The sequence below is a fragment of the Camarhynchus parvulus genome, chromosome 6, assembly GCF_901933205.1.
Source record: "Camarhynchus parvulus chromosome 6, STF_HiC, whole genome shotgun sequence".
Lineage (NCBI taxonomy): Eukaryota > Metazoa > Chordata > Aves > Passeriformes > Thraupidae > Camarhynchus > Camarhynchus parvulus.
Genome location: NC_044576.1, coordinates 22,518,858 through 22,545,454, shown reverse-complemented (window position 1 = coordinate 22,545,454; position 26,597 = coordinate 22,518,858). Strand labels below are relative to the sequence as shown.

Here is a 26,597-nt window from a genome sequence, read left to right as displayed (position 1 = left end):
CCCCCGACCGCGCCGGGAAGTGACGCGCCGGGAGCGGGAGCGGCAATGGCGGTGTCCGTGCGGACCCACGTGGGGGCTGCGGCCTGAGCGGCTCGGCGGGGCCGGGGGCCGCGGGCAGCCGCCCATGCGGAGCGGCGGCGGCGCGGGCGGGTGCCGGGGCGGTCAGGATGGCGCTGGTGCCCCTGCGGCCCGGGAGAGCCGCCAGCCGCTTCCTGCCGCTGCTGTGCGGGGGGGCCAGGAGCAAGGGAGCTTCGCTGAGCCCCGGCGCGCCGGGCCGCCTCGGCCAGCGGCGCTACAAGAAGGGCGTGCTGCCCTCCCCCGACGGGCCCGCGCCCTCCGTCTCCATCACCGAGATCCGCCAGTATCTGCGGGCGCAGGACATTCCCTTCCACGATGGTTACAGCTGCCTGCACACCCCCAGCCTCTTCACCGGCGACCACGGGGACCAGCCGCTGTCCGCCAATGCCCCGTTCACGCTTTTCATTGACAAGACCACGGGCAGCTTCCTGTGCACAGCCACCCTGGCCGAGGGCACCTGGCAGGACTTCCAGGCTAACGTGGAAATGCGGCACCATGGCGTTACCCCCATTCCCCCTGCCAGCTCGGAGGAGACGGAGGAGGAAATGCGACAGGCTCGCGAGGATGCCCGCTGCATCTGGGAACGGGCCCTGCCGCTCTGGGAGCTGCTGGATGAGAAGGAGACCAAGGAGACCAAGGCTTTGTTTGGTATCTCCCAGGTGACAGATGCCACCTTGAAGCGCTTCGGTGTGCGTTATCTGAGGCCTGCCAGGTCTCTCGTCTTCCCCTGGTTCAGTCCTCAAGATGCGACCCTGAAGGGCCTGAAGCTCCTGAGGGTGGAGAAAAAGGGGGGCACAAAAACTTACGTGGAAGAGACTTTACCCCGCTTCGATTCCTATCGCAATCTTTTTGGGCTGCCCCTGATTGGCCGCCGAGACACAGAGCTAGTCTTAACCGGCTGGGAGCTGGATGCCCTGGCCCTGCACCAAGCTGCAGGAGTGGCCAGCCTGGCCCTGCCGCGGGGGGCCAGCTCCCTGCCTCCCACCCTTCTTCCCTACCTGGAGCAGTTCAAGCGCATCACGCTGTGGCTCGGCGAGGACTTGCGCTCCTGGGAAGCTGCCAAGCTCTTTGCTCGCAAGCTGAGCCTCAAGCGCTGCTCTCTAGTGCGCCCTGGCAACTTGCAACCCCGGCCCTTGGAGGCTCTGAACCAGGGCCTGAACGTCACCAAAATCCTGCGTTCTGCCCTGCTTGCCAGCCACAAATCCATCATCTCCTTCCGGCAGCTGCGCGAGGAGGTGTTCGGGGAGCTGGTGAACACCGAGCAGGTGTCTGGCGTCAGGTGGACCCGTTTCCCCGAGCTCAACAAGCTCCTCAAAGGCCACCGCAGAGGGGAGCTCACCATCTTCACAGGTAACTGGAGCAGCGACTGGTGGACAGGGCAAGCAGAGGGGTGTTTGGTGGCTTCACCCTCCTGCGGGTGGTGCTTCACGACTCTTCCAGGTCTCTTTCTGCTCAAGGCTTTTGCTGAGCCTGTCTTGCGGGTGTGTGAGAGGCTGGGGTGCATTCCTCAGTTCGGTGGGACCGTGCATGCCAATGTGGTGAAGGGCTCCCTGCCTGGGACAGTGTAAGAGGTTCTGGGCTGTCCCTTACCACTGCTCCCAGCTGCCACCCTGAGCCCTCCCTGTGCTCACCCCACTGGCTGCCCAGCCCTTCACTGGGACCTCTGGGGACCCATAAGCTGTGGGAGGCCGTGCCCAAGCACCCAGGTGTGTAGTGTGGTGCGAGAAGTTTGTTTATGGTCTGAGTGCTGCAGATGGGCTTCTCTTACCCTGGTCCCTGGTGCTTCCACCTCTAAACAACCCCCCAACATAGTCAGGATGGGTCAGATCATCTCCCCCAGCTAATTCTCCTCTTGTTGTCCTTGTACCAGGCCCAACGGGAAGTGGGAAGACCACGTTTATCAGCGAGTATGCACTGGACCTGTGCATGCAGGGCGTGTGCACGCTGTGGGGCAGCTTTGAGATCAACAACGTCCGTCTGGCCAAAATCATGCTGACACAGTTTGCTGGCCGGCGCCTGGAGGACCAGCTGGAGCTGTACGATGAGTGGGCTGATCGCTTCGAGGAGCTCCCACTCTACTTCATGACCTTCCATGGCCAGCAGAACATCAAGTATGGTCCTGCACCTCCATTCCCAGTGGCATTTACCTGTCATGGCATGTGCTGCAGGGCCCTGGGGAGCTGGGGCTCTTCCCCCGCAGTGAGGCACAGATTTGGGGCTGGCAGGAGTCACATTGGGACTGTTCAAGTCCCAGGGTTGGTGTGTGGGGACTGTGTGGCCAACCACCTGTGTTCCTCCTGTCACGGGGACTCTCACAGACTCTCTCTGGGGTGGGGGTGAAGGAGGGGACTTGACCCTGTGCTGCTCTGAAGCCAGCCTGTGCCCATGGCAGGACATGTCCCCTCACACCCTGCTTACCTGCAGTGCTGTTGTTTGCTGAAGAGGGAGGACAGGCACCTCCAACCCCTTTTATTCATCAGGTACTCTGGCACCTGCATGCATCCCTGTGTGCCCTGAGGATCCCCGTGAGCTGGGGGCATTGCAGGGCAGTAGGCAGGGACTGTGTGGGCAGCACTGGGTCCTTCTGATCCCACCTACCTTTCCCTGGGGGATAGGGCTGCACCTGCTATACAGTGGGGGAGGTGCAGAGGTGGGATGTGCCCAGGTCCCATCAGGACCCAGCCTGGTACCTTCCAGCTCTTTCTCTGCGTCCCTTTGCCTGGCTCAGCATTCCCATCCCTACCTTCACTAATCCCAGGGGTTGATCCTGATCTCCTCTGCTCAGGACAGTGATTGACACCATGCAGCATGCAGTCTACATGTACGACATCACCCACGTGGTTGTTGACAATCTCCAGTTCATGATGGGACACGAGCACCTCTCTGTGGACAGGTAGTCGTTCTTCAATATGACCCTTCCTTTCTTTGTCACCCTCACTGCTGGAGCTGTCCCTGTCAGGTGTCACACCAGGGCCTGGGGTTCTGCACAGGGTGTCGCCTTTACTCCTCTCTGGCCACTCTGTTTCATTAAAGGGCAACCAGTGCCCTAGGGAGGAAGAGGGTGGGAAGGGGTGAGCAGGTCACCAGCTATCCCTGCCATACCACATCCCTCTTCCCGTGTGGGCTTGTTTGCCTCACGTTCCCGGGTGGTTTCTGCTGTGGGGATCAGCACCTCACTGACTCCTGCCACTGAGCAATGCCAGCCCCTGACCCCATTCTTGCTGCTGTGGCAGGCTCGCTGCCCAGGACTTCATCGTTGGTGCCTTCCGCAAGTTTGCCACGGACAACACGTGCCACATCACCCTGATCATCCATCCTCGAAAGGAGGATGATGAGAAGGAGCTGCAGACAGCCTCCATCTTCGGCTCTGCCAAGGTGAGCTGGGCCAGCGTGGCCCTTCCTGTCCCTTGGGCGTGGTGTATTCCCCGGAAGGGGCTAGGATATGTTGGGCAGTTGTCTTCAGCTGCCATCAGTGCCTTGGATCATCACTGGGGACTTGAAAGGTGTAGGATGTCTCCCAGAGTCCTGATGCAGGCAGAGAGCAAACCCATTGTCAGCTAAAGTTCTGTTGGGGCTTTAGGTGCATTTAATTAATACTGACTGCGGGTGGAATGTAGTAGGACATAATTAAAGAGGGAGACAGGGAGGGTGTGGGGATGGGCTCTGAGTATTCCAGTCTCTTCCGTGAGGCTGACCAGCCCTGCAGTTGTGGGCAGGAGGTGTTCTCTGTGCACAGCTCTCCAGTGATCCCTTTTCCCCAGGGTGGGCTGTGGCACAGGATGTACTTGGTGGGTCAGTGGACATTCCAGGGGAACACAAGGGGTTGGTGTTGGGGAAATGCTGGAGTTGCTGTGGCATGGGGTGCCCTGTAAAAGAGTTTAAAGGAGCTGCGAAAGTGTTTGTGAGCATCTCTGAGGCCTGCCACTCTGGCAGCATTCCTTGCACCCTCCTGGAGATGTTTTCCTCTTCCCAGGCCAGCCAGGAGGCCGACAACGTCCTCATCCTGCAGGACCGTAAGCTGGTGACAGGGCCAGGGAAGCGCTACCTGCAGGTGTCCAAGAATCGCTTCGACGGGGACGTGGGTATCTTCCCTCTGGAGTTCAGCAAGGCCTCACTCTCCTTCTCATCTTCCAAAAGCAAGGTCAGGCTGAAGAAGATGAAGGAGGAGAAGGAGATTTTAGCTAACAAAATCGTGGAGGGAAGCTCAGGAGCCTCCAAGAAGCCATGAGCCCAGCAGGTCTCTTCCTCAGTTCGTCTGGAGGAACAGATCCTAGTTCTGGCAGCCCAAGGCTGGAATATGCCAGCTTCTCTTCCCTGGGAGCCTCTGCCATGGGGCTCTATGGCCCTTTCTCCTGCATGAACAAACCTCCTGACCACCAGCACAGTGTCTGAGACGGGGGACCACCATGAGAGGAGGAGTGGTCCTATCCTGGCGAAAAGTGGATGGGGAAGGTGCTTTGACAAACCTTGGCTGCTCGACGTTGGTACTGAGTGCTGGAGCATGGTGGGAGTGGAGGCAGAGTGAGCTGCATGATGGTGAGGATGATCTGCAGGTCCGGGACTTGGATATCTCTGGACCTGGGACAGGTCGTTAAATTGTGTCTGAAATGAAGCTGAAATCCTGAACTGTCACTAAAGTGGGAAGGGATTGTGGAGGGCAACTATGCAGAGGGACACGTAGTAGAAATATCCCTGTCACAAACGGGGTCTGTGGGCTCAGTCCTGCATGGAATGGAGCCAGCAAAGGAAAGATGGTGAAGGAAAGTGTGGGACATTGTGGGTGGCTCAGGCTCCAGGGTGGGAGCAGGTGTTACATGGAACTTGCTGTTTCTACCCGCTGGACTGGTGCCTGACCTGGCCCCCTTTGCTCAGGGTCTCCCAAGCCCCTCTCTCTGGGGGGACATCACCAGCAATAAAACCATGTGGGGAACAGTCCTGCCTTGCTCTGCTGGTTTGGGGGAGCTGCCATCCCCCCTGTCCTCAGGGCTGCGGGCAGCAAATACTGTGACCTGACTAGTCCTTGCCATGGTAGGAAGTGTCCGTGGCTGGATCTTGGTCTAATCCCTTTGATTTTTTTTTTCCTCTTTCTAGTTTTATTAAAGCATAAATATGAGTGTCTTTTTGTCTCTGTGGCTGGACTACGCTGGGTCTGGGGAGGGTACCGTGGCCAGGGAGGAGGTGCTCCCCTGATGTCCCTGTGCTGAGCATCCTGCCCCAGTCCTGGCACACGGGGTTATTACCAACCTCCATGCTGGAAATAGTTTTAACCTGAGCCATAATGAGGGCCCAGAGCAGGCAAGTGGTACACACCCAGCCCTGGGTTTCCGGGGTGCACCAGCTTGCCTGGAGAGCACCCTTGGGTGCTGTCAGTGCTGGTGTGAGCACCCACAGGCAGGACAGGGGTGGTGGCAGAGGAGGGTCCTGGGGAAGCAGAGGTAAGGCAGGGGGGAGTGGAGCTGGGTCAGGGTTCACATGGCGATGTGTGTGGGGGCTGTGGGTTTCCCCTCTCAGCCCAAGGGTTCCCTCCAACTTGCTGGCTTCCATTTGACTCAGTCTGGTTCAGGTGAGGTGCTGTCATGGGGGACTAGAGTGGAAGTAAGGCAGTGGCATAGCCCAGGGCCCCATCTCCTACCTATCCCTCCATGGGCCCTAGAGAGGGTAAAGAAACTGAGCCTGTGGGGGGAAGCTGGCTGATCCCAGACCCTGGGGGGCAAGTGGTTTCTTGAGGGTTTATTTTATTCTCCTTTTGCCCCCAGTTTGGGTCTCAATGGAAGGCTAGAGGGTGGCAATAGCTGTAACAACTCATGGGGAGGCACAGTGTGATGTCAAGCGGGGCAAAGGCCCTCAGGCCCCTTAGCAGAGTTAGTCTGCTAATTTGGTTATTGGCCTCATCAAATAGTTGCGGAGGGGGCGCAATCTAGAGACGAGGCATAATCAGCCCGGAGACCTGGGGATACTTTGGGGGTGCAGAACCCTGAGACGGGGGGCTTGGCTGGGGGAGAGAAGGGGATGAGCGCCGGGCATCCCCCGGGACGGGGTGACCGGGAATGTCCCGGGCGGGGGGCCCGCGCACCCCCCGGTGCCCCCGTGCCCCGGCCCCTGCCCAAGGGGCGTGGCCTCGCGAAGGGGCGGAGCAATGGGGGCGGGGCCGTATGGGCGGGGCCTGCTCGGGGCGGGGCCGGGGCGCGGCGCGGCGCGGGAGGCGGCGGCGGGGCCGCGGTGAGTGCGGGGGCCGGGCCGGGGGCGCCCGGGGGTCCCGTGGGGCCGGCGGGGCGCGGGAGCGCTCCGGGAAGTTGGCTGGCGGGGTGCTTCGGGGAGAGCTGCCGGCCCCTGGGGTGTTGTGGGGCCGGGCTCCCCGGGGCCGATTTGGGGGGGTCCGGGGGCTGGGGGGCAGCGGCGGCCCTGGAGCTCCGTGCGGCGCTTTGGGGATGTTTCGGGGCACTTCGGGACGGTCCTGCGAATGCAGAGGCCCAGGGGCTCGGTGGAGTAGTTGAGGGGTCGCGGGGCACTTTTGGGGGGCTTCAGGGGTGAGCTATTGGGCAGTGCAGGCCTAGGCGCGCCATGGGGCACTTTGGGGGTGTTTTGGAGCACTTTGGGGGTGGTTTAGGAGCACTTTAGGGGCGGTGTGGTGCAGCAGAGGCCCAGGAGCGCCGTGAAGCATTTTAGGGGTGTCATGGGGAACTTTGGGGATGGTTTAGGGCAGAGTGGGGGAGCTGTAGTGCAGTGGGGCCCACGGGCACCGTGGGGCATTTCAGGGTGCTGTGGGGTTGGGATGGGTGGGAGTACCGCGGGTCAGGCTCGGCACTCTGGGGCTCAATGGGGCAGCGGAAGGTGGGTGGGAGGGCGGGGGGGAGCGTTGGGCGGGCAAGGGGGAACCTCATTGAGGGAACCTCAGGATGCCGGGGGCCTGGAGAGAGGCACAGCCGGGCACGGATGGTGTCCGTCCCACATGTGCTGGCTATGTGGGGAGGGACGGGGGCTGACCCTCGTTCCCCCTGCTTGAGGGTGGCCCTCAAATGCCGTCGAGGCACTGGGGTCCTCGGGGGCCCGGAATCCCCACAGCAGCTCACGGTGGGGGTCTGGCAGAGCAGGGACTGACAGTTCCCTTGCCATTTAGGGGTCGGAACGGTGGGATCCGGCAGCGCTGTGCTCCGGCCGGAGTGGCTGGAGGTGACGCCACCCCAGCTGGTGACTGGTTTTGCTGGGTGGCTGGAGGCCGGGCTGGGCACTCCCAACCCCCGCGGGCGGCCCTGGGACCCTCTCGGCAGGCCGGGGAGCTGGGGGGAGGGAGAAGATAAAGTCTGTTCCCACCGCCTGCCTGGCGGGGCCCCAGAAGTGACCGTGTCCCCTCCAAGCTGTGCAGGGACCCACTGTCCTGTCCCCAGGGCTGTCCGTCCCCTTGACCTGCACATCCTGGGGGAGTTTCGCCGGGGTGGGGTACCGTGCCTTGGCTGGCTGGGCTGGGGTGCCATTAGATGTCCCTTTGGTGTTCCTGGTCCCCGATTCCTGTTCCCCTGGCAGCAGCAAGTCCCCAGTGGCGGGCTCTTGTCCTCAGCACACTTCCCGGGTTGACCGCAGCCCACCCTGGGTGCCAGGAGCAGCGCACCCGCCGCCGGGCTCCCGTGCCACCCTCAGTGCCACGCTGGCACCGCCTGCCTTGGCCCTGCCGGCCGGGGCATTTGGCGGGGAGGGGGCAGCGGGGAGCACGAGGGACTCTGCTGCCGTTCAGCCCCCTGACCCCCTCCTCTTCCTCCTCCCCGCTCCAGGGGCCGGCGGAGCCGTGTTCACGGTGCGGGAGCCCGAGAGGACCGGACGGATGGGCAGCGGCTGGCGAGGTGAGCGGAGCTGTTGGGGGGGGTCCCCACCTGCCCCCCCGGGGTATCACGAGCACCGAGTGAGGTCACGGTGCCTGCGGATGGCACGTGCCGGTGGGGGTGACGGTGGCGGGGGGGTTGGCTCGCCGGCATCTCTGCCCTGCTTGCCCCTCCCCGGGCGCTGGCAGGCGGATTGATTTCAGGTGACAGCTCGGCGGGCGAGACCGTGCGGGCAGCGCCCCCCTCCCCCCCTGCCCGCTCCCTGTGCCAGCCGCAGCCATGTGCGAGATGCGATGAGGCAGCAGGGGATGGATCCGGCCCATCGGCCGGCTCCTGTCACGCGGGCGTATGGCGTGGGTTGGGGCAGGGGGAGTCACAGCAGAGACCGGCAGAGCCCCCCCAGCTGGAGGGGTGGGAATAAGCCTCCGTGTGTTGGGGCTGGGAAAGAGCCTGGTGCCCACCTGGCAGCTTCGCCCTTGGTGGCCCTCCCCAGGGAACCCTGTGCCCCACTGTGGGTGGTTGGAGGTGGAAAGCAGGCTCTGTGGGGTTGCTGCTGAGAGGTGGGGGCTGTGGGGCAGAGGAAGTGGATGACCCTGGTGTGTGGGGCTGTCCCCTGCCCTCCGTGATGCCCAAGAGGCAGACAGGCGGGCAGGCTGCCTGTGAGCCAGCTCTCTGCAGGCCTCTCGGGATTCGCCTCCAATCCTGGCACATTTCCCGTGGCAGGGTCACGCCAGGGCACGGTACGAGGCAAGACTGCATCGCCACTGCCCTACCGTGCCACCAGCACCCCAGAGCCCCTGGCAGCTCCAGGCTGCTCCATTGGGCTGCTGAGGCCGGCATGGGGGATCCTAGTACCACTGCCCCCCAGCTAATCCTGGTTTTGTTCTGGTTCATTTGGCATCTCCTGCCCTTGGGCCAACCTTCACTTATAAGATTGGGGATGGTGGCTGGGGACCTGGGGATGCCCCCATGCTCACCTGTGTGGGTGGTGGGGCACTGTTGCCAGTGCCCATGGTTCTGATGCCCTGTCTCTCTTGCCTGCAGGCTGCCCACGTGCCCCTGCCCGCCAGGGGCCCCCCCGCCATGGCCATCGTGCAGACACTGCCAGTGCCCCTTGAGGCCGTGTCTGAGGGGGCCACACAGCTCCGCGCCACCGCCCGCTCACCCCCTGCCGCCATGGGCAGCGTGGGCAGCCTCCTGCCCGTCCGGCCTCGCCACGACTGCGCAAGTGATGGGGACCCCTCCACCGCCTCCTTCTGCAAGCAGGAGGGGCTACTCCGAGCCACTCCTGAGGAGCCCCGCATGTCTGTGCCCGGTGTCACCCACTCCTACGCCAATGGGGGCTTCTGTGGGGACTGGCTTGATGCCTCCTCTCCTGCCAGCCCCTGTAGTGACTCAGATGATCTCCATGATGACCAAGCACCAAATGATCACCTCCGGGGGCCGCCCCCCAAGCTTGTACCTGTCTCTGGCAAGCTGGAAGAGGTGGGCGGGGGCAGCAGCAGGGTGGGTGGGTATGCGCTGCAGTCTTGACTTTCCACCCTATGCCACACTGGGACTGTTGGCTCAGATGTATGAAATGGGGTCATATGGCCACACTTCTGGTGTCCCTGGAAAAGTGGCAATCTCTATGCTCTTAATGTCCCCTCTATCATGCCAAGGGTGTCTGGGGAGCTCACCTGGACACCCACGGAAAGGTGATGAAATGGTTGGGTACTGGCCTCTGTCTGCTTTGGGGTGTGAAGGCATCAGGGCTGGGAGCACCCACTGTAATGTTCCTAGGCAGCCGTTTTTGGGGCTAATGGGTCCTCCCCATGCCTTCACTCTTCCCTTTTTTCCTGGCAGAATGTGGAGAAGACCCTGATCCGCCCCATGGCCTTCAAGCCAGTGGTATCTAAGCTTCGGAATGCCCAGCCAGGCACACGCCTAGGGCTGTCAGAGAGCCAGGTGAGCCTCACCCACTTGCTGGCTGCTGAGAAGCCTGGCTCTCTGAGCTGCCGTGCCAGCACCCTCTCGGACTCGGGGCGCAACTCCCTCTCCAGCCTGCCCACTTACAGCACGGGCTGCAGCCAGCACCCAGAGGTGGGTGCCCTGCCAACCACCCCCCATGGGCCCCTTGACCCTCCAGGGGGCTGCCGCCCCTCCAACTCGGACAGCGGGCGCTCATCCTCCAGCAAGAGCACAGGCTCGCTGAGCGGCCGGGGCCGGCCCTCCTCAGAGAGTGGCTCCTGCGGGCGCTCTCCGCTGCCTGGCGAGGAGGCCATGCTGGTGCGGGAGCTGGAGGACAAGCTGCGGGAGCGAGAGGCCGAGCTGCAGCTCCTGCGGGACAGTCTGGATGAGAACGAGGTGGCCATCTGCCAGGTATGTCCCTGGTGTCCTCATGTCCCATACATGTCCCCCTCCCTGGAGACAGGTGTCGACATAACCCCTGGTTGGGAGTAGGGACCCACTTTGAGGACCCATTACAGACCCTTGCAGAGGGATACATTTTCCTGTGGGTCTGGGTATGTGGGTTTTTCCCACCAGCTGGGTGGTCCATGGGGGAGCCTTGTATGGCCCATGGGACCAGTTGAACAGACTGGGGTGCCTTATCTTGGGATGCCCTTTTTTTAAATGAACCTGGGACCTGTGGCTTCTCCCTGCTTGTGATGGAGCTGGAGGAGCTCTATAGGCTCTGGGGGTGCTAACATGGGGGGCCCATCATGCAGAAGGATAGGGGAGCACAAGGAGGTGTGTACCACCACATCACACTCTTTCTGGACCCTTCCTCCGTTTGGGGGAGATGTGCTGCTCGCTCCCTGTGATGCGGATCTTGGAGGTGGCAGGTGAAGTGGGAGGGTGCTGTGCTGCCCTCCCAGCACCTGTGCATCCCCTGGCCCAGGTGTTTGAGGAGAAGCAGCGTCGGTGTGAGCAGGAGCTGGAGGGGCTGCGGCAGCGCTGCGCGGCCCAGGCACGGCAGGCGGCCCACGCAGCACATCGGGGGCAGCAGGTCCTGCAGCTCCAGGTGCTGCAGTTGCAGCAGGAGAAGAAACAGCTGCAGGAGGACTTGACCCAGTTGCTGCAGGAGCATGAACTGCTGGAGCGTCGCTGTGCCTCCTTCCAGCGGGAGCGCACTGAGCTGGCACCCCGGCTGGAGGAGACCAAGTGGGAGGTGAGTCACCCAGCAGCACCAGGTGTGTCAGCGGGCGCAAGCTGTGGCTGGGCAGTCCCGGCCGGCACCTGAACCCCATCATCCCCACAGGTGTGCCAGAAGTCGGGGGAGATCTCTCTGCTGAAGCAGCAGCTGAAAGAAGCGCAGGCGGAGCTGGCGCAGCGGGGTGCCGAGCTGCTGGGGCTGCGGGCTCAGCTGCGGGAGGCGCGGGCGCAGCTGCAGGCGGGCGAGCGGCGGGCGCAGGGGCTGCAGGAGGCCGCCCGCCTCAAGGCGCTGGAGCTGGAGGTCTGTGCCAATGAACTGCAGCGCCGCAAGAGCGAGGCCGACCTCTTCCGCGCCAAAGCCAGCCGGCTTGAGCAGGAGGTGGTGGGGCTGCGGGAAGCTGCCCGCGGGCGATGCCCGCCAGGCACTGGTGAAGGGTGCCCCCCACCTGGGGAAGGATGCCCCCCGGCCAGCGAGGAGCCCCAGGGCAGTGCGGGGCTGCGGCGGCAGCTGGAGCGGCTGCGGGCAGAGGTGGCGCTGGAGCGGCGGCGTGGGCAGGAGCAGCGGGATGCCTTCGAGCAGGAGCGCGGCACGTGGCAGGGCGAGAAGGAGCGCGTCATCCGCTACCAGAAGCAGCTGCAATACAGCTACATCCAGATGTACCGGCGCAACCGGCGGCTCGAGCAGCGGCTCCAGCATCTCCGGCTTCAGGGCGAGGACCCCCTGCCCGAGCCCTGTGACCCACCAGACCCGCCCTTTGAGGAGATAACAGCTACCGAGATCTGAGATGCTGCCTGCCCTTGCCCCATGCGTGGAGGGCTGAAGGGGCCTCCAGCCTCTGTGATTTTGGGAGCTGTGGGGGGCCCCTGCTCTCCTCCAGCTCTGCAAACTGCAGCCACTGTGAAGGGGCAGGGGAGACCACAGGCGCTGCCCTTCCCCAGCATTGAGGTCTTGGGGTGAGGATGCATTGGTGCCCACAGTGAGGGCTGCCCGTGAGATGTGGGGTCAGGTGGGCGCTGAGTCCTGGCCTTGGGGCCGTCCGGAACTGGTTTCTGCTGATCCTCTTAGCTCCTGGGGATTAGCAGCACTGGCTTCAGCCAGGGTCACCTTGGGCAGAGGGAGGGCTGACTTGTCCCCTCCCTCTCATCCCTGCTGGCACTGTCACCCAGTCACTTGGCGTGTGCCCTGTCTCTGCCCATGCCAGCCTCCCTCATGCCCCTTTGTGTGTTTGTCAGGGAATTCGTTTCTGTGCCATTTTAAATAACTCTATTTTTATAGGACCTACCAAAACATATCACCCTCTTCCAGCTCACACTTCACCAGTCCGTGCCCTCTCACCCCTGCCACGGGGCAGCTTGCCCTCAGTGCCTTTCCCATGCTCTTGCCCCCCAGCATCCCTCTGTTTCCCCCCCAGAAAAGCCCATGCCTCTGTGATGCCCATCCTGCCAGGGGAGAGGGGCGTGGTGCTCCATGTGCCAGCTGGGGACACCCTGGGGACACCCCTGGGGATGGGCAGAGGTGAGGGGCCCCGCTGGGCACCTGGGGGGGTCAAACCAAAGGAAAAGTCTGGATGTGCCCAGCTGTGGCTTGGTCACCCCTGGCTCCAGGGGGGGATTTTTGTACTTTATTTCAGTCATGTCTCGTTCCCAGAGCCTGGCTCATCAGTGTACCACCCGGAAACAGCAATTAAAAACAAGCCCCGGCTGTGTTTTTTTCAGGACTCTGTCTGCATGTCAGACAGAGCAGGGTCAGGACCGCCTGTCCTTCCCCTGTGTTGCCAGTGCTGCCTTCCCTTGGGTCCTGCAGTGGGCAGCTGCTCCATGCCCTTGGGGCAGGTCTGGCTCTCACCCTCTGGCTGCACTGAGGCCAGCCACAGCTCAGTGCAGGAATGAGCCACCTGGCTCCTCTGGAACACAGCATGGCTCCTCGAAAAGGGGCTGCAGCATCACTCCGGCGGTGGCCCAGGCACCCGCACCACCAGCTCCATGGGCTCCTTGGCTTTGTTGCGGTAGGCCTGGCGGATGATGTCCACAGCCCTCTGGTGCGTGACGTTCTGCAGGCTCTCCCCGTCCACTGACACCAGCTCCTGCCCAGCCTGGGTCCCAGAAGGGAACGCCACAGGGTGAAGTGCAGCTACTTTTGGACTGCCAGAGGACTGCCAGCATGCCAGTGGCACCAGGGGATGGGAGTTTCTGGATATCTGCCCACCCCCTGGCATGTGCTGGGAGCCCCGTACCTTGAGGATGCCACTGAGGAAGGCAGCTCCACCAGGGAAGATCTTCTCAATCTTCACCATTGGCTGTGCCCTTGACTCAATACCACCAGAGATGCTGATCCCTGCAAGTGAGCCATGAGACCCTCACACCTGGGTAGGCTGGGACCCCAACCCACTCCCAAGCATCAAGCACCACATTTCCCTGGTGAGCTGCACCTCTGTCTTGCCCTATTTTGGTAGGTCCTACAGAGATGAGGGACTGGGGCAGGGACAGCTATTCCCCCCCATTCTCATTTTGGAGGAATGCTCTGGAGTTTGCCCCTTGCCAAGGGGGTGCCACCCATCCCACTGATGCTGGTGCCAGAAGGGTCCTCACCTCACCCGTGGAGTCCCACCCATGTGCCACCCACCCATGTGCCACCCACCCAGCGAGTGCTTCAGCTTGGAGAGGGTGACGGTGAGCAGATGATACTCTTCCTCCTCCTCTTCCTCCCTGCCAGCATCTTCAGGGCCATTGGCTGCCCCAGCCCTTGCCTCAGCCCCTGGCCCCCCAAAGAGAGGGGCAAGAGGAGGCCGTGCCCGCTGGGGCTTCCCCAGCACTTCGGCTTCTCTGCTGGGCACTGTCCTGGGGGGTTCCTTGCGCCAGGTGGCCCGGGGGCTGCGAGAGTGCCCATGGCCCTTGCCAGGGGAGGGCTCAGCCAGCAGCCAGTTCGGGGGCTGAGGGCTGAGGGTGGGCAGGGGCCGGCTGGTGGAGGCATAGGCATCCACTGGCACGTCAGGGAGCGGGGTGTAGGTGCGGGGGTGAGGCCGGCGGGGGCTGGGGGAGGCTCTTGGACGGGCTGGGCTCGCCTGCTGCTCCCCCGCTTCCTCCGGATCTGGGGTCCCTGCTGGCTTCAGCAGGAATCCGCCCCGATAGTCTGCAATGAGAGGGGCTCAGGGATCTCCCCAGGGACCCACAGCCCTGCTCCCTGGGACCCCTGCCATGCAGGCCTCCCATGAGTACCCCAAAGCCCTGGGTCCTTTGCCACCTAGCGCCCCCCTCATCTAGAGACCCCTGGGCACCCCAGTTGTTTCCAAGCACTCCATGTCCTCCTCCCCAAGAACCCCAGCACCCAAGATCCACAGATTTTGCTGCTCCCAGTCTTCCCAACACCCAGAGATGCCAGATACCTTCTTCCCTGGGAGCCCCTGCACTCAGGTATCCCAGCCCCCTTTCTCTTCCCCCAGACTCCCTCCACCCTGTCCCCACTGTGCAGCCCGGTGTCCAGGCAGACCCTACAGGTGGCACTTACCAGGCACTGGTGTGATGAGGTGTCTCTTGGGGGGGGAGTCGTGGTGGGCCGGGCGGAGGGCAGGTGAGCGCACTGCAGTCAGGGAGAACCCCGGTCACCTCCTGAGCTGCACCCACCCTTGACCACTGCCTGGCCCCGGTCAAGGTCCCTGGGGGGGCTGGGATCTACCTGAGCGGCTCTTTAGGGCATCAAAGGCTTCCAGCTCCAGCGGCATCACCATGCTGTCAAACCTGCCCAGGTCTGTGGGGGCCACCACGCTCCTACGAAGGCAAAAAGGTGGGGACAGATTGTAGCAGCCTCTGGGGTGGAGTGTGATCAGGGCTGAGGAGCATGTGTGAGGCTCCACTTCAATCACATCAGGATGGGCAACACTGGGGTTCCCAGATATTTCCTAGCAGCACTTGCCTCACGTCCCGTAGCAGCAGGACCTTCTCGGGCCGGTCCAGGATGGCCAGCAGTGGCCGCACCAAATCCTCCACGCTGCCCTCGTGCAGGTACTGCGGGCACAGCAGGGGGATCAATGGATGCCTCCTCACCCATTCCTTGGTTCACCTCCCAGAGTTAAGCATGGGCACAGAGTGCTCACCACGCCCCTAGGATGCAGGAGCTTTCCAGGGACGAGCCCAGGGTGGCAGCACTGCCCTGCCTGCCCCCTGCCATCAGTGCATACCCGGGAGCAGTGGCGGAGCACGGCTGTCACCTCGTCGGGACTGAGGAGACGTGCAGCAGTGTCCTGGATGTGCGGGAGCCGGGCCTCAGGGTCGCTGCCGTTGGGCTGCAGGGTGGCCATGCCCATGGGGCCCAGGATGCTAGCACGCCGGCTTTTCTCTGGGGAGGCACAACAAGGAGGGGTGGCCAGCGGGGCAAGGACTGCCCCAGCCAGCCCAGAGAGTTCCCCATCCCCCCTACCCCAGCAGCTCACTCCACAGCAGAGCGGGACAGACACAAGCAGCGCAGGGCCAGGCGCATGCAGAGCCTGCCCCACATCCCCCCAGGCACACGGCACCCCCGTTACCCCGCCTCAGGCTCCGGATGACAAACTTCTGCACAGCGCCTACTGCAAGGGAGATGGAGAGCAGTGAGTGCCCAGGGCAGACAGCAGCATCACCGCCCATTGTACAAAACTGCGTGCTTGGGGAACCCCTCCTTGTGCTCCCTTCATGCCAGGGATGCCACAAGGCCCATGGGAGGGGGAACAGTCCCAGCTCGAGTCCCTCTCTGCCCTGTCACCCAGGCTGATACCTCTGTCCCCGTCAGAGCGCCCTGGGGACTTGGACCGTGCCCAGCGATCAGAGCCAGGGGCCTCCTGGCTGGGGGGGGCCCAGCTCTGGCTGGTGGCACGGCCCCCCTTGAAAAAGAGGTTGACAAGGGTCTTGGAGCGGTGCAATCCTGGGGTAGCCCCCCGTGCCCCTTGTCCCTCTGGCTTCTCCTTCTTCCGCTTCTCCTCTGTGGACAGAGAGAAGGGGCTGTTGCAGTGGAGAGGTGAGGGGATGCCACCCCAAATCTTGTCTGGGGGCACAGAACTTTGGGGGATTGGAGGGGCTACTGGGAGACACTGACAGGAAAAGAGTCCTTCTGTGGGGTGCAGTGGATCACCAGGGGCCATGGGGCTGGGCTTTGGGGTGCCTGGGAAAGCCCAGGGACAGAGCTGGGGCTATGTGGGGTTATGGGATACCCAGGACTGGTGGCCAGGGGGCTATATGGGCTATAGGGTGCCAGGGTAGGGACCTAGACATTCGCTATAGGAAGCTCAGGAGTGGGGGGCAGATATCCGTATATGTCAGGGACTATAGGATGCTTGAGTGGGGGACAGGCTCTCCACATGGGGCAGGGCCTGAGCTGTGGGACTCCAGGGCTGGGTATGCAGGGTTGGAAGGGGACTTCAGCCAGGGTTCAGTCCCATGTGTGGGGCTGTGCCCCGGTGCGTACCAGCAACAGTGAGGTCACTCTGGGAGCGTGTGATGGGCTGCCGAGGCCGGCTCAGCGCCAGCAGAAGCGCCGTCTTGGGTGAGTGGGTGAAGGTGCGGCGTGGGTGGGTGCCGGGGGCCTCGCGGGTGCCCTGGCCCCGGATGGCCGTATCCCGCAGCAGCTCGGGGGGCCGCACTGTGCGCCGTGTCTCCGGCAGCCCCTCGGTGGCTGGCTCGGTCTGCATGGCCCGCTCAGCACGTTCCCGCACCCAGCCCCGCCGTGGCCCATCCTCCGTGGAGATGGCCACATCCACGGTGCGGGCTGGGGGCACTGGGGAAGCTGCCCCCAGCCCATTCACCGCCCCTGGCGCTGGTCCTGAGGAGTAGGAGGAGATGGAGGAGCTGGTTTCCGAGGTCTGAGCCAGCTGTTGCAGCTGCCCGTTGGTCACTGCAAAGGCACAGCAGGGACACACTGTGACACACTGTGGGCCACATAGAGCTCCATGTCCCTCCCAAAGACAGCAGACATGTGGGGAACCCGCAGGGCTATGGGGACCTGTTGTCTACTGGCCATTGCATAAGGGATTATCATGTCCTCTCCAAGAAAGTGGACATGTAGGATGCTGTGGGATCACAGGGACCACAAGGCTGCTGGCCATGGCAGGGGGCTCTTCATGCCTCCTCCAAGGACGGGGGACAGCTGGGACCTTGCAAGTCCATCAGGCCTGTGGGTAAGCTAACAGTGGCACAAGGAGCTCCCTGCTCCCTGCAAGGCCTTGGGACCCCACTGCATGCAGACTTTCTCCCTCCCTACAGTGGTCAGACATCACACGCATGGGAGTCCCAGCCCCACCGTGCCCCAGCCCAGCCAGTACCCAGTACCCGCCCGGCACTGCCCTTACAGCGACTGAGCCAGCAGTACTCGGCCACCAACTCCTTGTAAGCAGGGAACCGGCCTGTCTCCTAGGCACAGGGGGAGAGGACAAGGGGGTCAGTGAGTGCTGGCTGCCCCGGCGAACTCGATCTGGTGCCAGCCATGAATAATGCATCCCCCCTCCCACCCGCCTGAAACCCAACCAGCCAGCTGCTGCACCAGCCCCCGGCACTGGGCTGAGCAGGGGCAGTGCCAGTGAAGGGACATGCCAACCATGCCTCACCCGAGGGTCCGTGGGGCAGGGCATGAGTACCTTGATTGTGAGCATGATGTGGGTCTGCCCCTTGAGCACCTCCACTGCCTTGCTATGGCTTATGTCTTCAAACTTGACTCCATTGGCTGCAAGGACTTGGTCTCCCACCTGAATGCCATTTTGCTCCGCCAGCCCTCCGGGGTCCACCCTAGGGAAGCAGGGGGGGCAGGATGGGGCCAAGCTCTTGCTGGAGTCCTGCTCCTGCCCCATGCCTCCACTTGGGTGGCCCCATGGCTCAGCATCCACGGTGGTAACGCCCAAAGTGTTCTGACAATGGGGAGGCTCAGCCAGAGAGGAGGGACTGAGCCCCAGCATGGGCACAGCAGAGATTGGGGTGTCACAAGCCCTTCATGCCCCGGGGCAGCCATACTTGGAGACGTAGATGCCAAGGCCGAACTCTTTGCCCCCGCGGATGTTGAAGCCCAGGCAGTAGTCATCAGAGGTGGTGTAGAGGTGGACGATGCGCCGCAGCCCGTCCTCAGAGCCGCTCTCCGATGGTGTTGAGCCGCTTTTCTCTACTACCAGGCGCCTGTTCACCACATCCACCCTGGAGCATGGGTACAGTGTAGGTTGTCTCAGGGATTTGGCTCTTGTCCTCCAGCAGGATGGGACCATTGGTGGCACCCAGCGGAGGAGAGTCATGGGGAGGGGGGATGTTTAGAATGGGGTTTGCACCCACCCTACCTGCTCCAGACCTTCCTATCGCATCCTCTATCCCACCCTGGTCTCTCCCCATCTTTGCCAGAGATTTCTGATGCCACTCCATCCTGGGGGTTCCCCAGGGATCCTCCCTGTTGCCCAGAATCCCTCACCAACCTCCCCCACCATGCCCTCCATGGGGTTGGGTTTTGGGGTGCTGGCACGGGAGATGCCCTGCTCACCACGCCGTCTTCTCCTTGGAGAACTTGATTCCTGGTACACGGCCCATCCGCCGGACCACCATGCGGAGGCGGTTGTTGCCGGTGAGGACCTTGACAGCGCTGCTCATCGTGATGTTCTCCAGACTCACACTGTTCACCTCTGTGATCTTGTCACCAACACACAGCCCGGCCTGCTCTACAGGGGACACACAGCTCATCTGGGCACCTGACCTGGTACTGATGTCCTTGTTTGACATCCCCTCCCTCAATGTCTCCTCAACCTGCTCTGAACCCCTTGGGAACAGAGGCAGGAGTGCCTCACAGCTGTGCTGAGTGGCTTGTCACCTTGCTGTGGCTTGGGGATGGAGCTCAGAGTCATTGGCACAGGGCTGTCTACTCCTGTGTCCTTCCCTTCACTTTGGGCAGCCTGCAAATCTCATGGCCAAAGGCAGCAGGGAGCAAATGGTGGCTTTCCACCATGAAGGGTGGCATTGTCGCTGTGATCCCGTGTCACTGGGAGCTCCTTGAAAGGGTCTTGCTGGCATGTGCCTGGTGCCCCTCACCCTGACCCTCTTACCAGCACTGCTTCCCTCCTCCACTTTGCTGACAAAGATGCCCAACCCATGCTCAGAGCCGCCACGGACGCTGAAGCCCAGTTTGCCGTCCACGCTCTTCTCCACAGTGATGGCATTGATGACATCACTCTCATTGCTGCTGGCTGTGGGGACAGGGGAGCAGATGAGTCACACACGCTGTGTGTGCAAGGGCAAGGGGCGTCTCTCTCCCTGGGAACATCCCCAGGCCCAGGACAGCCCTCCCTGCCCCTAGACCCAGGGAATTCCGCCATTGGGGCCCTCCTGGCCATGGGGGCGGGCAGGGGGCGGGGACACCCCACACACCTTCGATGGGGGCATTGATGAGGATGACACGGCCCATGGGAGAGGCGGCACGGCTGCTCCGGGTGGTCCCATTGAGCAGGCGGCTCTGCTTGCTGAGGAGGTAGTGGGGAGCCAGGCTGGCTTCGCTGCTGGAGCTCAGCGAGCGGCTGCCTGTCGTCATCCCCGACAGCACCGCGTCCCAGTCCTGGGCCATGGTGGTGCTGGGCACGCCGGCGTCCTGGTGTCTGGCTCAGGGCTGGCTGCGTCCTCACAGGGCCAGGGCTGCCCGTCAGCCAGCGGGGGACATGGCATAGTCCAGAAGCACATGCCCGGGCTTGGGCACCGCTCTTTTTTAGCAGTGCAATGCTGGGGGCAGCTGGCCTGGGCACTCGCCGCTGGCAAGACAGGTCCCAGGCGCAGCAGCACAGCCTGGAGGGACAAGGAGCTTTGTGACCTCCTCTCCAACCTGATCCCTTCCTGTCATATGCTGTCCCAAGGATCAAACTGTCACATAGCTCCTGGGTACTACCATGGGGGTGTGGGCACATGCTGCCCTGCCCTGGGGTAAGGATGCTGGGGTGAAAAGGAGCTCTCCCTCGCAGTGTAAATCTGGAACAGGGGATGCAAAGGGGCTTTACTTGACAGCACAAATCCGGAAAGGCTCCAGAGAGGGAACACGGGGACATCAGCTTTATGCTACAGAGCGGGACCTGATCCCTCTGGCCATTTCCCATCCTCCCCGGAGCCCCTGTGAATTCCCAACGCCATGCGGCTGGAGATGGGCGCACCAGTCCCCAAGGCAGTTCCCGCGGGGATTTTCCAGGCGTGGGTGAAACGCCATCACGGTGCCCCCCCCACTTCATTCCCCGCTCGCCCCAGCCTGACCTCAATAAATAAGTGATGGCTCCGGCCGCGGGGACACGCCGGTATCCCCGCCGCTGCCAGCCCCCCACAGCGCCCACCCATTACCCCCCGCCAGCATCAGACGCAGGTGCCCCCTCCCCGAAGGGGCGCAGGGGACCCCCTACCGCCGTCCCTCCCTCTCCCCCGCCCCGTGCCCTCCTCACCTGTCCCCATGGTGCCACCTGCGAAAGAGACACCTGGCAGCAGCGCGGGGGGGAAGGCGAGGCCGGGGGGCAGCACCGCCTCCTGCCCCCCCGGCCGCGGGGATTGGCTTTCCCTGTGGGACCGGAGAGGCCATCGGGCGCGGGAGCTGTCAATCGAGAGCGGCCGGGGCTGGCCTTGCAGCTGGCGGGGGGGGGACAGTCCCGTGGGTGTCCCCCGCGAGGGGGTCCGGGGGCGCGACCCCCGGCAAGGCTGCGTGTGGCAAGGGATGTGGCGTCCCCCCTGACCTCCTCCCTTAGCGCAGAGCATCCCGGGGGCACACAAGGGAAACTGAGGCACGGTCAGGGGAGGAGGGGTGTCGCGTCCCTCCGCTTCGCTCACTCCGGTGATGCGAGCCGGTATCCCCCCGTGTCCCCCTTCCCGGGGGGCATCGCCTCCAGCGCGGGCCGGCCGTGACCCCCCGGCGGGGCCCGGCGCCGCCAGCGCGAACCCGACACCGCGGCGGTTTCAGGTGATGCGCGGCGGCCGCGGGGACTGCGGGGGGCTGCGGGCGGGCGGCGGGGGCGGGGGCCGGTGCGGGGGCCGCCCCGACAACGCCGGGGTGAGGGGCTGGGGGGCACGGCCGGCGTGGGCACACGCACCCACATGCACACACACCCCCAGGCACCCGCACGTCCACGGCATGCGTGTCCGTGCCCTTACGCGCGCTCACGGACGCCCGCGGAGCGCCGCCCACGCGTGGACGTGGCCCCGCTTACACGCGCGTGTTCCGGCACGCACCGCCCCACGCACGAGCCGGCGCCCACTCCCGCGGAGGCGCGGGCCCCGCGCGCTCCGGCGCAACAACCGCGACACGCGTGGACGCCAACGCGGCGCGCGCGACCGCGGCGCTACGGACACGCGCGCGCGCGTGGCGCGGGCATCGAGACCCCGGGGACACGCGCGCGGCTGACACGGGGACGCGCGGAAACGCGCACGTGAACACCCACGTGCAAACACACACCGCGCGCGAGCACCCGAGCGAGCGGAGGCCGAGCCGACGTGCGAGCACACGCGCGCGGTCACGGGCAGGCGCGTGCACGCCCACGGGCACGCCCACAGAAGCGGGGAGGGCCGCGGGCACCGCGTGTGGCTCGGCACGTACCGCTCCCCCCGCCGCCGGGCCCGGTCACGCGTGGTCCCCGCCGCCCCCGCGCGCCGCCCTCCCCGTCCCGCCCCGCCCGCCCGGCGCGGGGCCGCCCACCCGTGACGAGGCCGCACGTCAGCGCGCGCAGGGGCGGGAGTGGGGCGGTGGCGGCGGCGGCGGCGGCGCGGGCACGGCGGGCGCTGTCGCGGGAGCCGTGAGTGCGGGGGCTGCCCCGGGTCCCTGTGCAGGGGGGGTCACGCGTGGCGGGAGGGATGCTCGGCGCGGGAAGGAAGGGAGCAGAGCCCCGCTTCCCTCGGGGCAGGGCGGGTGTGGAAATAGAGCCGCGCCCGGTGTGTCGGTGCCTTGCCGGGTGGGACGTTCCTCCTTTAGTGCCCTTCCTCACTCCGCTCTCCCGGTGCTGGCAGCAGCTGTGGCCCCTACGTGGTGGGTCCCTGTCCCCTCCTCTGTGACCGGGGTGCTCTGCTGGGGTGGGGGCTCCCTGATTTCTGGCGGCTGGTGTGGGCAAGGTCGCGGGTTTCTCTTTGGCACATTGCAAGATGCAGTCCCATGACAGGTCGCACCACCCACAAAATGCTTCGTGTGCCGGGAGGGCTCGGGAGTCTCTGCTGAGCTCCTTTACAAAGAGGCTTCTTGTTGACCCCTTGTCCCCCAGGCTGAGGGAGCACAGAGCTGCTGCAGCAGGGATGTGGGGGGGACACACAGGCACCACATCCCATATAACCCTTTCATCCCCTGCCCTGCCAGAGGATGCCACCGTCCTTGCCTGCCACCATCAACATCCGGGAGCCCCGCTGGGACCAGAGCACCTTTCAGGGCCGGGCCAAACACTTCTTCATGGTGACCGACCCCCGAAACCTGCTGCTCTCAGGGGCCACGCTGGAGGAAGCCCGACGGGTGGTGGAGGACTACAGGTACCCACTGGGAGGGTGGACCCTCAGCACTGCTCCCAAGCAGGAGCCGTTCCCAGGAGTGGGAATAGAAGTGATGCTGGCCCCCCTGGCCAAAGCCCCCAGAACTGCCTGGCTGGTCCCTAAGGCATCTCCCAGCTGCCCCAAAGGGTGTGGGGGACCAGTTTGGCCATGTGTGCTGGCAGAGGGTCTTTCAACAGGTGTTACCCTTACCTGGCAGGGCAGGCACCGTGCACCCTGGGCTGACAGAGGACCAGCTTTGGCGGGCAAAGTACATCTATGACTCGGCTTTCCACCCTGACACGGGCGAGAAGATGATCCTTGTGGGACGCATGTCCGCTCAGGTCCCCATGAACATGACCATCACTGGTTGCATGTTGACCTTCTACAGGTACCTGTCCTCTCCTCACCTCAGGACCAAGAGGATGCCTGGAGGATCCTCCTGGCTCTGGGGTGAGGAGGGGACACGTGTCCCGTACCCCACTCGTACTCGTGCTGTAGGAGCATGGGTGACATCCCCCAGTGTCCCCAGCACCCTCCTCTCTCTGGCAGGACCACACCAGCCGTGCTGTTCTGGCAGTGGGTCAACCAGTCCTTCAATGCCATTGTCAACTACACCAACCGCAGCGGAGATGCACCCATCACCCCCAGGTGAGCATCTCTCTGACCAGGTCCTTGAGGCACCCCGAAACACCAGGGGGTGCCTTGCATAGCAGGGTACTGTGAGGTGGGACAGTGAGACCTGGTGAAGGCAGAGATGGATGCCATTAGGGCTGTCAGGGTTAGTGGTAGAGCTGAGAGAGGAACCCAGATGTCCTGGTGCTCTTGAAGGGCATGCTCTTCCTTCCTTTGGAGGGGCAACTGGGATGGGAAGGACCTGGATTACTGGTGTCACTTCCTGCTCTTTCAGCCAGCTGGGGACAGCCTATGTGAGTGCAACCACGGGGGCAGTTGTCACAGCATTGGGACTGAAATCCCTCACCAAGGTAAGCTGATCCTTGGCCGTCACAGCTGGGGGATATGGACCCTCCCCATGGAATCTCCCTGAGCTCTGAGCTGAACAGGGGATTCACCTGGAGTGGGGGAGAAAATGAAGGAAAGGGGTTTGCTGAGGTTGCTCACACAAGGCAACTGCTCTCCCCAGTGATGACTGTGGAGATAGCCTGTCCCTCCAGCCTTGCTCTGGATGTATCTCCAGGCTTCTTTCACCCCTCAGCCTCTGTCCAGGCCTGGCAGGGGACCTGGGTGCCCCCACACCCTTTGGTCTGTGCAGCTTTTACTAGCTGAGAGTTGCAGGGGAGGAGGGAACACTTTTCCCCCAGTGGGGCTGGGACACCCCAAGGTCTTGCAGGAGGACGGAGGCAGACCCAGGGACAGCCAGCTCTGCCCCCAGACCCTCTATGTGACATTCTTCTGCTTTTCTCCCCAGCACTTGCCAGCCATCATCGGCCGGTACGTGCCTTTTGCGGCCGTGGCAGCTGCCAACTGCATCAACATCCCGCTGATGAGGCAGAGGTGAGCCCCTGAGGTGGGACAGGCTGGCCTCAGGGTTTGCAGGCACTGGTGGGGAATGCAGGGACTTCCTTGCTGATCCTTAGCATGGGGGGATGGTTTGAGGGTACAAGCACCTGGTTGCAACCCAGGGGTTATTGGTCCCTGTACAGCCCTGTCGAGACTGCTGCCAAATGTGAATGTGGCTCCAGCTGAGACCCCTCTGATTTATTGTGTGGATGGGGTACAGGAGGATGCCAGCCTCCCTTGGAGACATGTCCCTATCCTGTGTCCTGATCCCCTCACCATTGTGCCCTGTGGCCCCCTGACCCCCTGTGTCTGCAGAGAGCTCAAGCTGGGGATCCCTGTCACGGATGAGAATGGGAACCGCCTGGGTGAATCCACAGCAGCAGCCCAGAAGGCCATTTTCCAGGTGGTGGTGTCCCGCATTGGCATGGCAGCGCCGGCCATGGGTGAGTGTCCCTTCCTCCACCTGTGCTGGGAGATTGCAGCTGATCCCTGGCAGCGTGGGATGGGGTCCCACTGCTGGCAGGGGGCTGTGAGCACTGGGAGCTCATCTCCTTCCTCCCTGCCTCAGCCATTCCGCCAGTGATCATGAACATGCTGGAGAAGAGAGCTTTCCTGAAGGTACCAGTGAACCTGGGATGGGCAGGTGGGCGTAGGGACGCCCACCAAACTTGGCAAATTGTTGGCATCCCTCAGGGCTGGCACCCTGTTGGGGAATAGACACCTTCCTGCCCTGTCCACTGCACTGACACCCTTCCTCTCCCTGTCCCTGGCAGCGGTACCCGTACCTGAATGCTCCCCTGCAGGTCAGCCTGGTGGGACTCTGGTAAGTCCTCCTCCACCGGTGGGCATTGCTGCCCTGGGCAGATACCAAGCCCAAGTGTGTGGGACAGTGCTGCGGGGAATCCTGCTGGGCAGTGGGGGGAGAGAACTGCCCCAAAGTTTCCTGGGGGGATGCCAGAGCTTGGCCAGGCAGATGGGATGGGATATAACGTTCTGGGGCAGAAGTTGTTTTGCTTCATCTTGGTGTCTCTCAAGCCTGCCATGGGCTCCTACTCAGCATTGCTGTTCCCCCACATCATCGGGGGACAGACTGCCCCTCCTCAGGAGGCAAATGCAGAGTCTGGAGCCTGGAGAGGGCATCTCTGTAGCCCTTTCCTGGCTGAACACCCAGCACAGCTCTGGCCTGCCTCATTAGTGCTCTGGGATCAGGCCATGGGTGGGTGTGGGTGATTTATGCAGCCCAGCTTCACCTTTCCCTGTCTTTCCTTTGCAGTTTGGTGTTTGCCACCCCGCTGTGCTGCGCACTCTTCCCACAGAAAAGGTACAGACAGGCAGTTTGCCTGCATGTGTGTGGCTCCTGTGTGGGATGGGGGTGCTCTCTGACTCCCAAAAGATTCTTTTGCTTCTTTGAGCAGTTGGGGGCTTAAGCCAGTGCACACACATCTCTCTGCACAGGCAGCAGTGCAGACCCAAGGGTCTGTGCTGAGCCATGGGGACAGCCTCCCCATGGGGTGCAGCAGGTAGTTTCCAACCCGAGGCCACTGGTGGTTATACCCCTCGATCCTCTGTATCCACGTTTCCTCTACAGCTCCATGCCGGTGAGCAGCCTGGAGCCTGAAGTCCAAGATCAGATCCGGAAGAAAGATCCATGGCTGGAGACTGTCTACTTCAACAAAGGGCTCTGAGCAGGTCCTGGGGTGGCTGAGATGTGCCCCACGGAGCTGCCAGGCCAGTGCATTGCTGAGCTTTGCCCTTGGATCCCCTTGGGGCTGCCACCGCTTTCCCTTGGCCGTTGTGTGTCCATAGGTCCCAGGTGCTCAGCCCTGCCTCCCGGGGTGCCTGCAGCCATGCAGCACCACACCAAACCCTGTCCCCATGCCCGGCTCGGCCCTGCTCTGGGGACCTCCTGGCTGTCACCCTGGTGCACTCCTCCTCTCTGCGTGTGCCTGTGGCTCTGTGCAGTGCACAGGGAAGTGTGGGCAGCAACACCAGGGACCTTGTGAGCTGTGGTGGAGGGAAAAATAGAAGTGAGATGAGGAAGAAAATGGTGCTCCCCAGCTTTAGGAGGCAGCAGAGAATCAGCAATTGAAGGTAGAGTACCTCTGCAGGTACCCTACAGTGCCCAGCGGTTCAGCAGCTGATGCCTGGGAATGGCAGAGCAGCTTTTGGAGAGGAAAACTCCCCATGCCCGAAATAGCTGGGGGTGAGTGATCGATTGCACGTAGTGGCTGGAACTCAGAGTGGGGGGCTCTCCCAGCCCAGGCATGTGCTCCCAGCTCACCTTCTGCTCTCCTCCAGGCTGCTCTGGGGATTTAATCTGGCTTTCTGCTGCTTCCATCCCCAGAGCAAATGGCACATTTTAATCCCAGTAGAGTCTTGGTTTTTATTCTCATTTTAATGCCATCTGCATTCAGGGCTGGGCTTCCCCTGAGGGGTTACTCTACCCCCTCCTGGAGTGCTTGCTTTCAGGTGGACCCTCTCAAATAGCTTTAAGTGCACTGTGGTTTCCTCTAGATATTTTTGATATACATATAATGTACCTATATATAACAAATAATAAAGGCAGATTGTTTATACAAAACCAACAGCAAA

General features: G+C 63.0%; 4 protein-coding genes across 5 annotated transcripts; 3 read left to right on the top strand and 1 right to left on the bottom strand.

The window, feature by feature from the left end:
• Positions 1–144: 144 nt before the first annotated feature.
• Positions 145–5,194, top strand: TWNK (twinkle mtDNA helicase). Its single transcript, XM_030951025.1, has 5 exons — positions 145–1,428; positions 1,949–2,189; positions 2,864–2,971; positions 3,312–3,453; positions 4,052–5,194. The coding sequence occupies exons 1-5, from the start codon at positions 168–170 to the stop codon at positions 4,304–4,306; spliced, it is 2,007 nt and encodes a 668-aa protein (XP_030806885.1). The 5' UTR covers positions 145–167; the 3' UTR covers positions 4,307–5,194.
• Positions 5,195–6,264: 1,070 nt separating this feature from the next.
• LZTS2 (leucine zipper tumor suppressor 2) lies at positions 6,265–12,720 on the top strand. Its single transcript, XM_030951220.1, has 6 exons — positions 6,265–6,297; positions 7,845–7,913; positions 8,937–9,377; positions 9,738–10,253; positions 10,774–11,043; positions 11,134–12,720. The coding sequence occupies exons 3-6, from the start codon at positions 8,976–8,978 to the stop codon at positions 11,809–11,811; spliced, it is 1,866 nt and encodes a 621-aa protein (XP_030807080.1). The 5' UTR covers positions 6,265–6,297; positions 7,845–7,913; positions 8,937–8,975; the 3' UTR covers positions 11,812–12,720.
• Positions 12,525–20,945, bottom strand: PDZD7 (PDZ domain containing 7). Its single transcript, XM_030951219.1, has 17 exons — positions 20,432–20,945; positions 19,386–19,793; positions 19,064–19,204; positions 18,508–18,682; positions 17,997–18,173; positions 17,627–17,774; positions 17,342–17,402; positions 16,462–16,887; positions 15,775–15,978; positions 15,548–15,589; positions 15,203–15,360; positions 14,938–15,029; positions 14,701–14,792; positions 14,533–14,604; positions 13,666–14,157; positions 13,262–13,362; positions 12,525–13,120 (listed from the first exon to the last, which is right to left on the bottom strand). Exons 2-17 carry the CDS (start codon positions 19,576–19,578, stop codon positions 12,971–12,973), a joined length of 2,724 nt encoding a protein of 907 aa, XP_030807079.1. The 5' UTR covers positions 19,579–19,793; positions 20,432–20,945; the 3' UTR covers positions 12,525–12,970.
• SFXN3 (sideroflexin 3) lies at positions 20,638–26,597 on the top strand. Of its 2 annotated transcripts, none has more exons than XM_030951221.1 (11): positions 20,638–20,940; positions 22,321–22,487; positions 22,705–22,875; positions 23,037–23,135; positions 23,395–23,470; positions 23,914–23,999; positions 24,321–24,448; positions 24,574–24,623; positions 24,779–24,828; positions 25,279–25,326; positions 25,594–26,597. In XM_030951221.1, exons 1-11 carry the CDS (start codon positions 20,818–20,820, stop codon positions 25,688–25,690), a joined length of 1,095 nt encoding a protein of 364 aa, XP_030807081.1. In that variant the 5' UTR covers positions 20,638–20,817; the 3' UTR covers positions 25,691–26,597. The 2 variants fall into 2 exon arrangements, with proteins under 2 accessions (XP_030807081.1, XP_030807083.1); XM_030951223.1 differs by lacking the exon at positions 20,638–20,940 and adding an exon at positions 21,723–21,769 and having other exon boundaries at positions 25,594–25,690.

Bases quoted from the DNA above. Each gene is read 5' to 3' on its own strand.
- TWNK (XM_030951025.1), top strand. From the start codon at position 168: ATGGCGCTGGTGCCCCTGCGGCCCGGGAGAGCCGCCAGCCGCTTCCTG. The intron at 2,190-2,863 runs GTATGGTCCTGC...TCCTCTGCTCAG, and splicing joins CATGGCCAGCAGAACATCAA to GACAGTGATTGACACCATGC. The intron at 3,454-4,051 runs GTGAGCTGGGCC...TCCTCTTCCCAG, and splicing joins CCATCTTCGGCTCTGCCAAG to GCCAGCCAGGAGGCCGACAA.
- LZTS2 (XM_030951220.1), top strand. From the start codon at position 8,976: ATGGCCATCGTGCAGACACTGCCAGTGCCCCTTGAGGCCGTGTCTGAG. The intron at 10,254-10,773 runs GTATGTCCCTGG...CCCCTGGCCCAG, and splicing joins ACGAGGTGGCCATCTGCCAG to GTGTTTGAGGAGAAGCAGCG. The intron at 11,044-11,133 runs GTGAGTCACCCA...TCATCCCCACAG, and splicing joins TGGAGGAGACCAAGTGGGAG to GTGTGCCAGAAGTCGGGGGA.
- PDZD7 (XM_030951219.1), bottom strand. From the start codon at position 19,578: ATGGCCCAGGACTGGGACGCGGTGCTGTCGGGGATGACGACAGGCAGC. The intron at 15,361-15,547 runs GTAACGGGGGTG...GTGCCTCCCCAG, and splicing joins CATCCGGAGCCTGAGGCGGG to AGAAAAGCCGGCGTGCTAGC. The intron at 14,793-14,937 runs GCAAGTGCTGCT...TTGCCTTCGTAG, and splicing joins CTGCTGCTACGGGACGTGAG to GAGCGTGGTGGCCCCCACAG.
- SFXN3 (XM_030951221.1), top strand. From the start codon at position 20,818: ATGCGAGCCGGTATCCCCCCGTGTCCCCCTTCCCGGGGGGCATCGCCT. The intron at 20,941-22,320 runs GTGATGCGCGGC...CTGCCCTGCCAG, and splicing joins CGACACCGCGGCGGTTTCAG to AGGATGCCACCGTCCTTGCC. The intron at 24,829-25,278 runs GTAAGTCCTCCT...TTTCCTTTGCAG, and splicing joins GTCAGCCTGGTGGGACTCTG to TTTGGTGTTTGCCACCCCGC.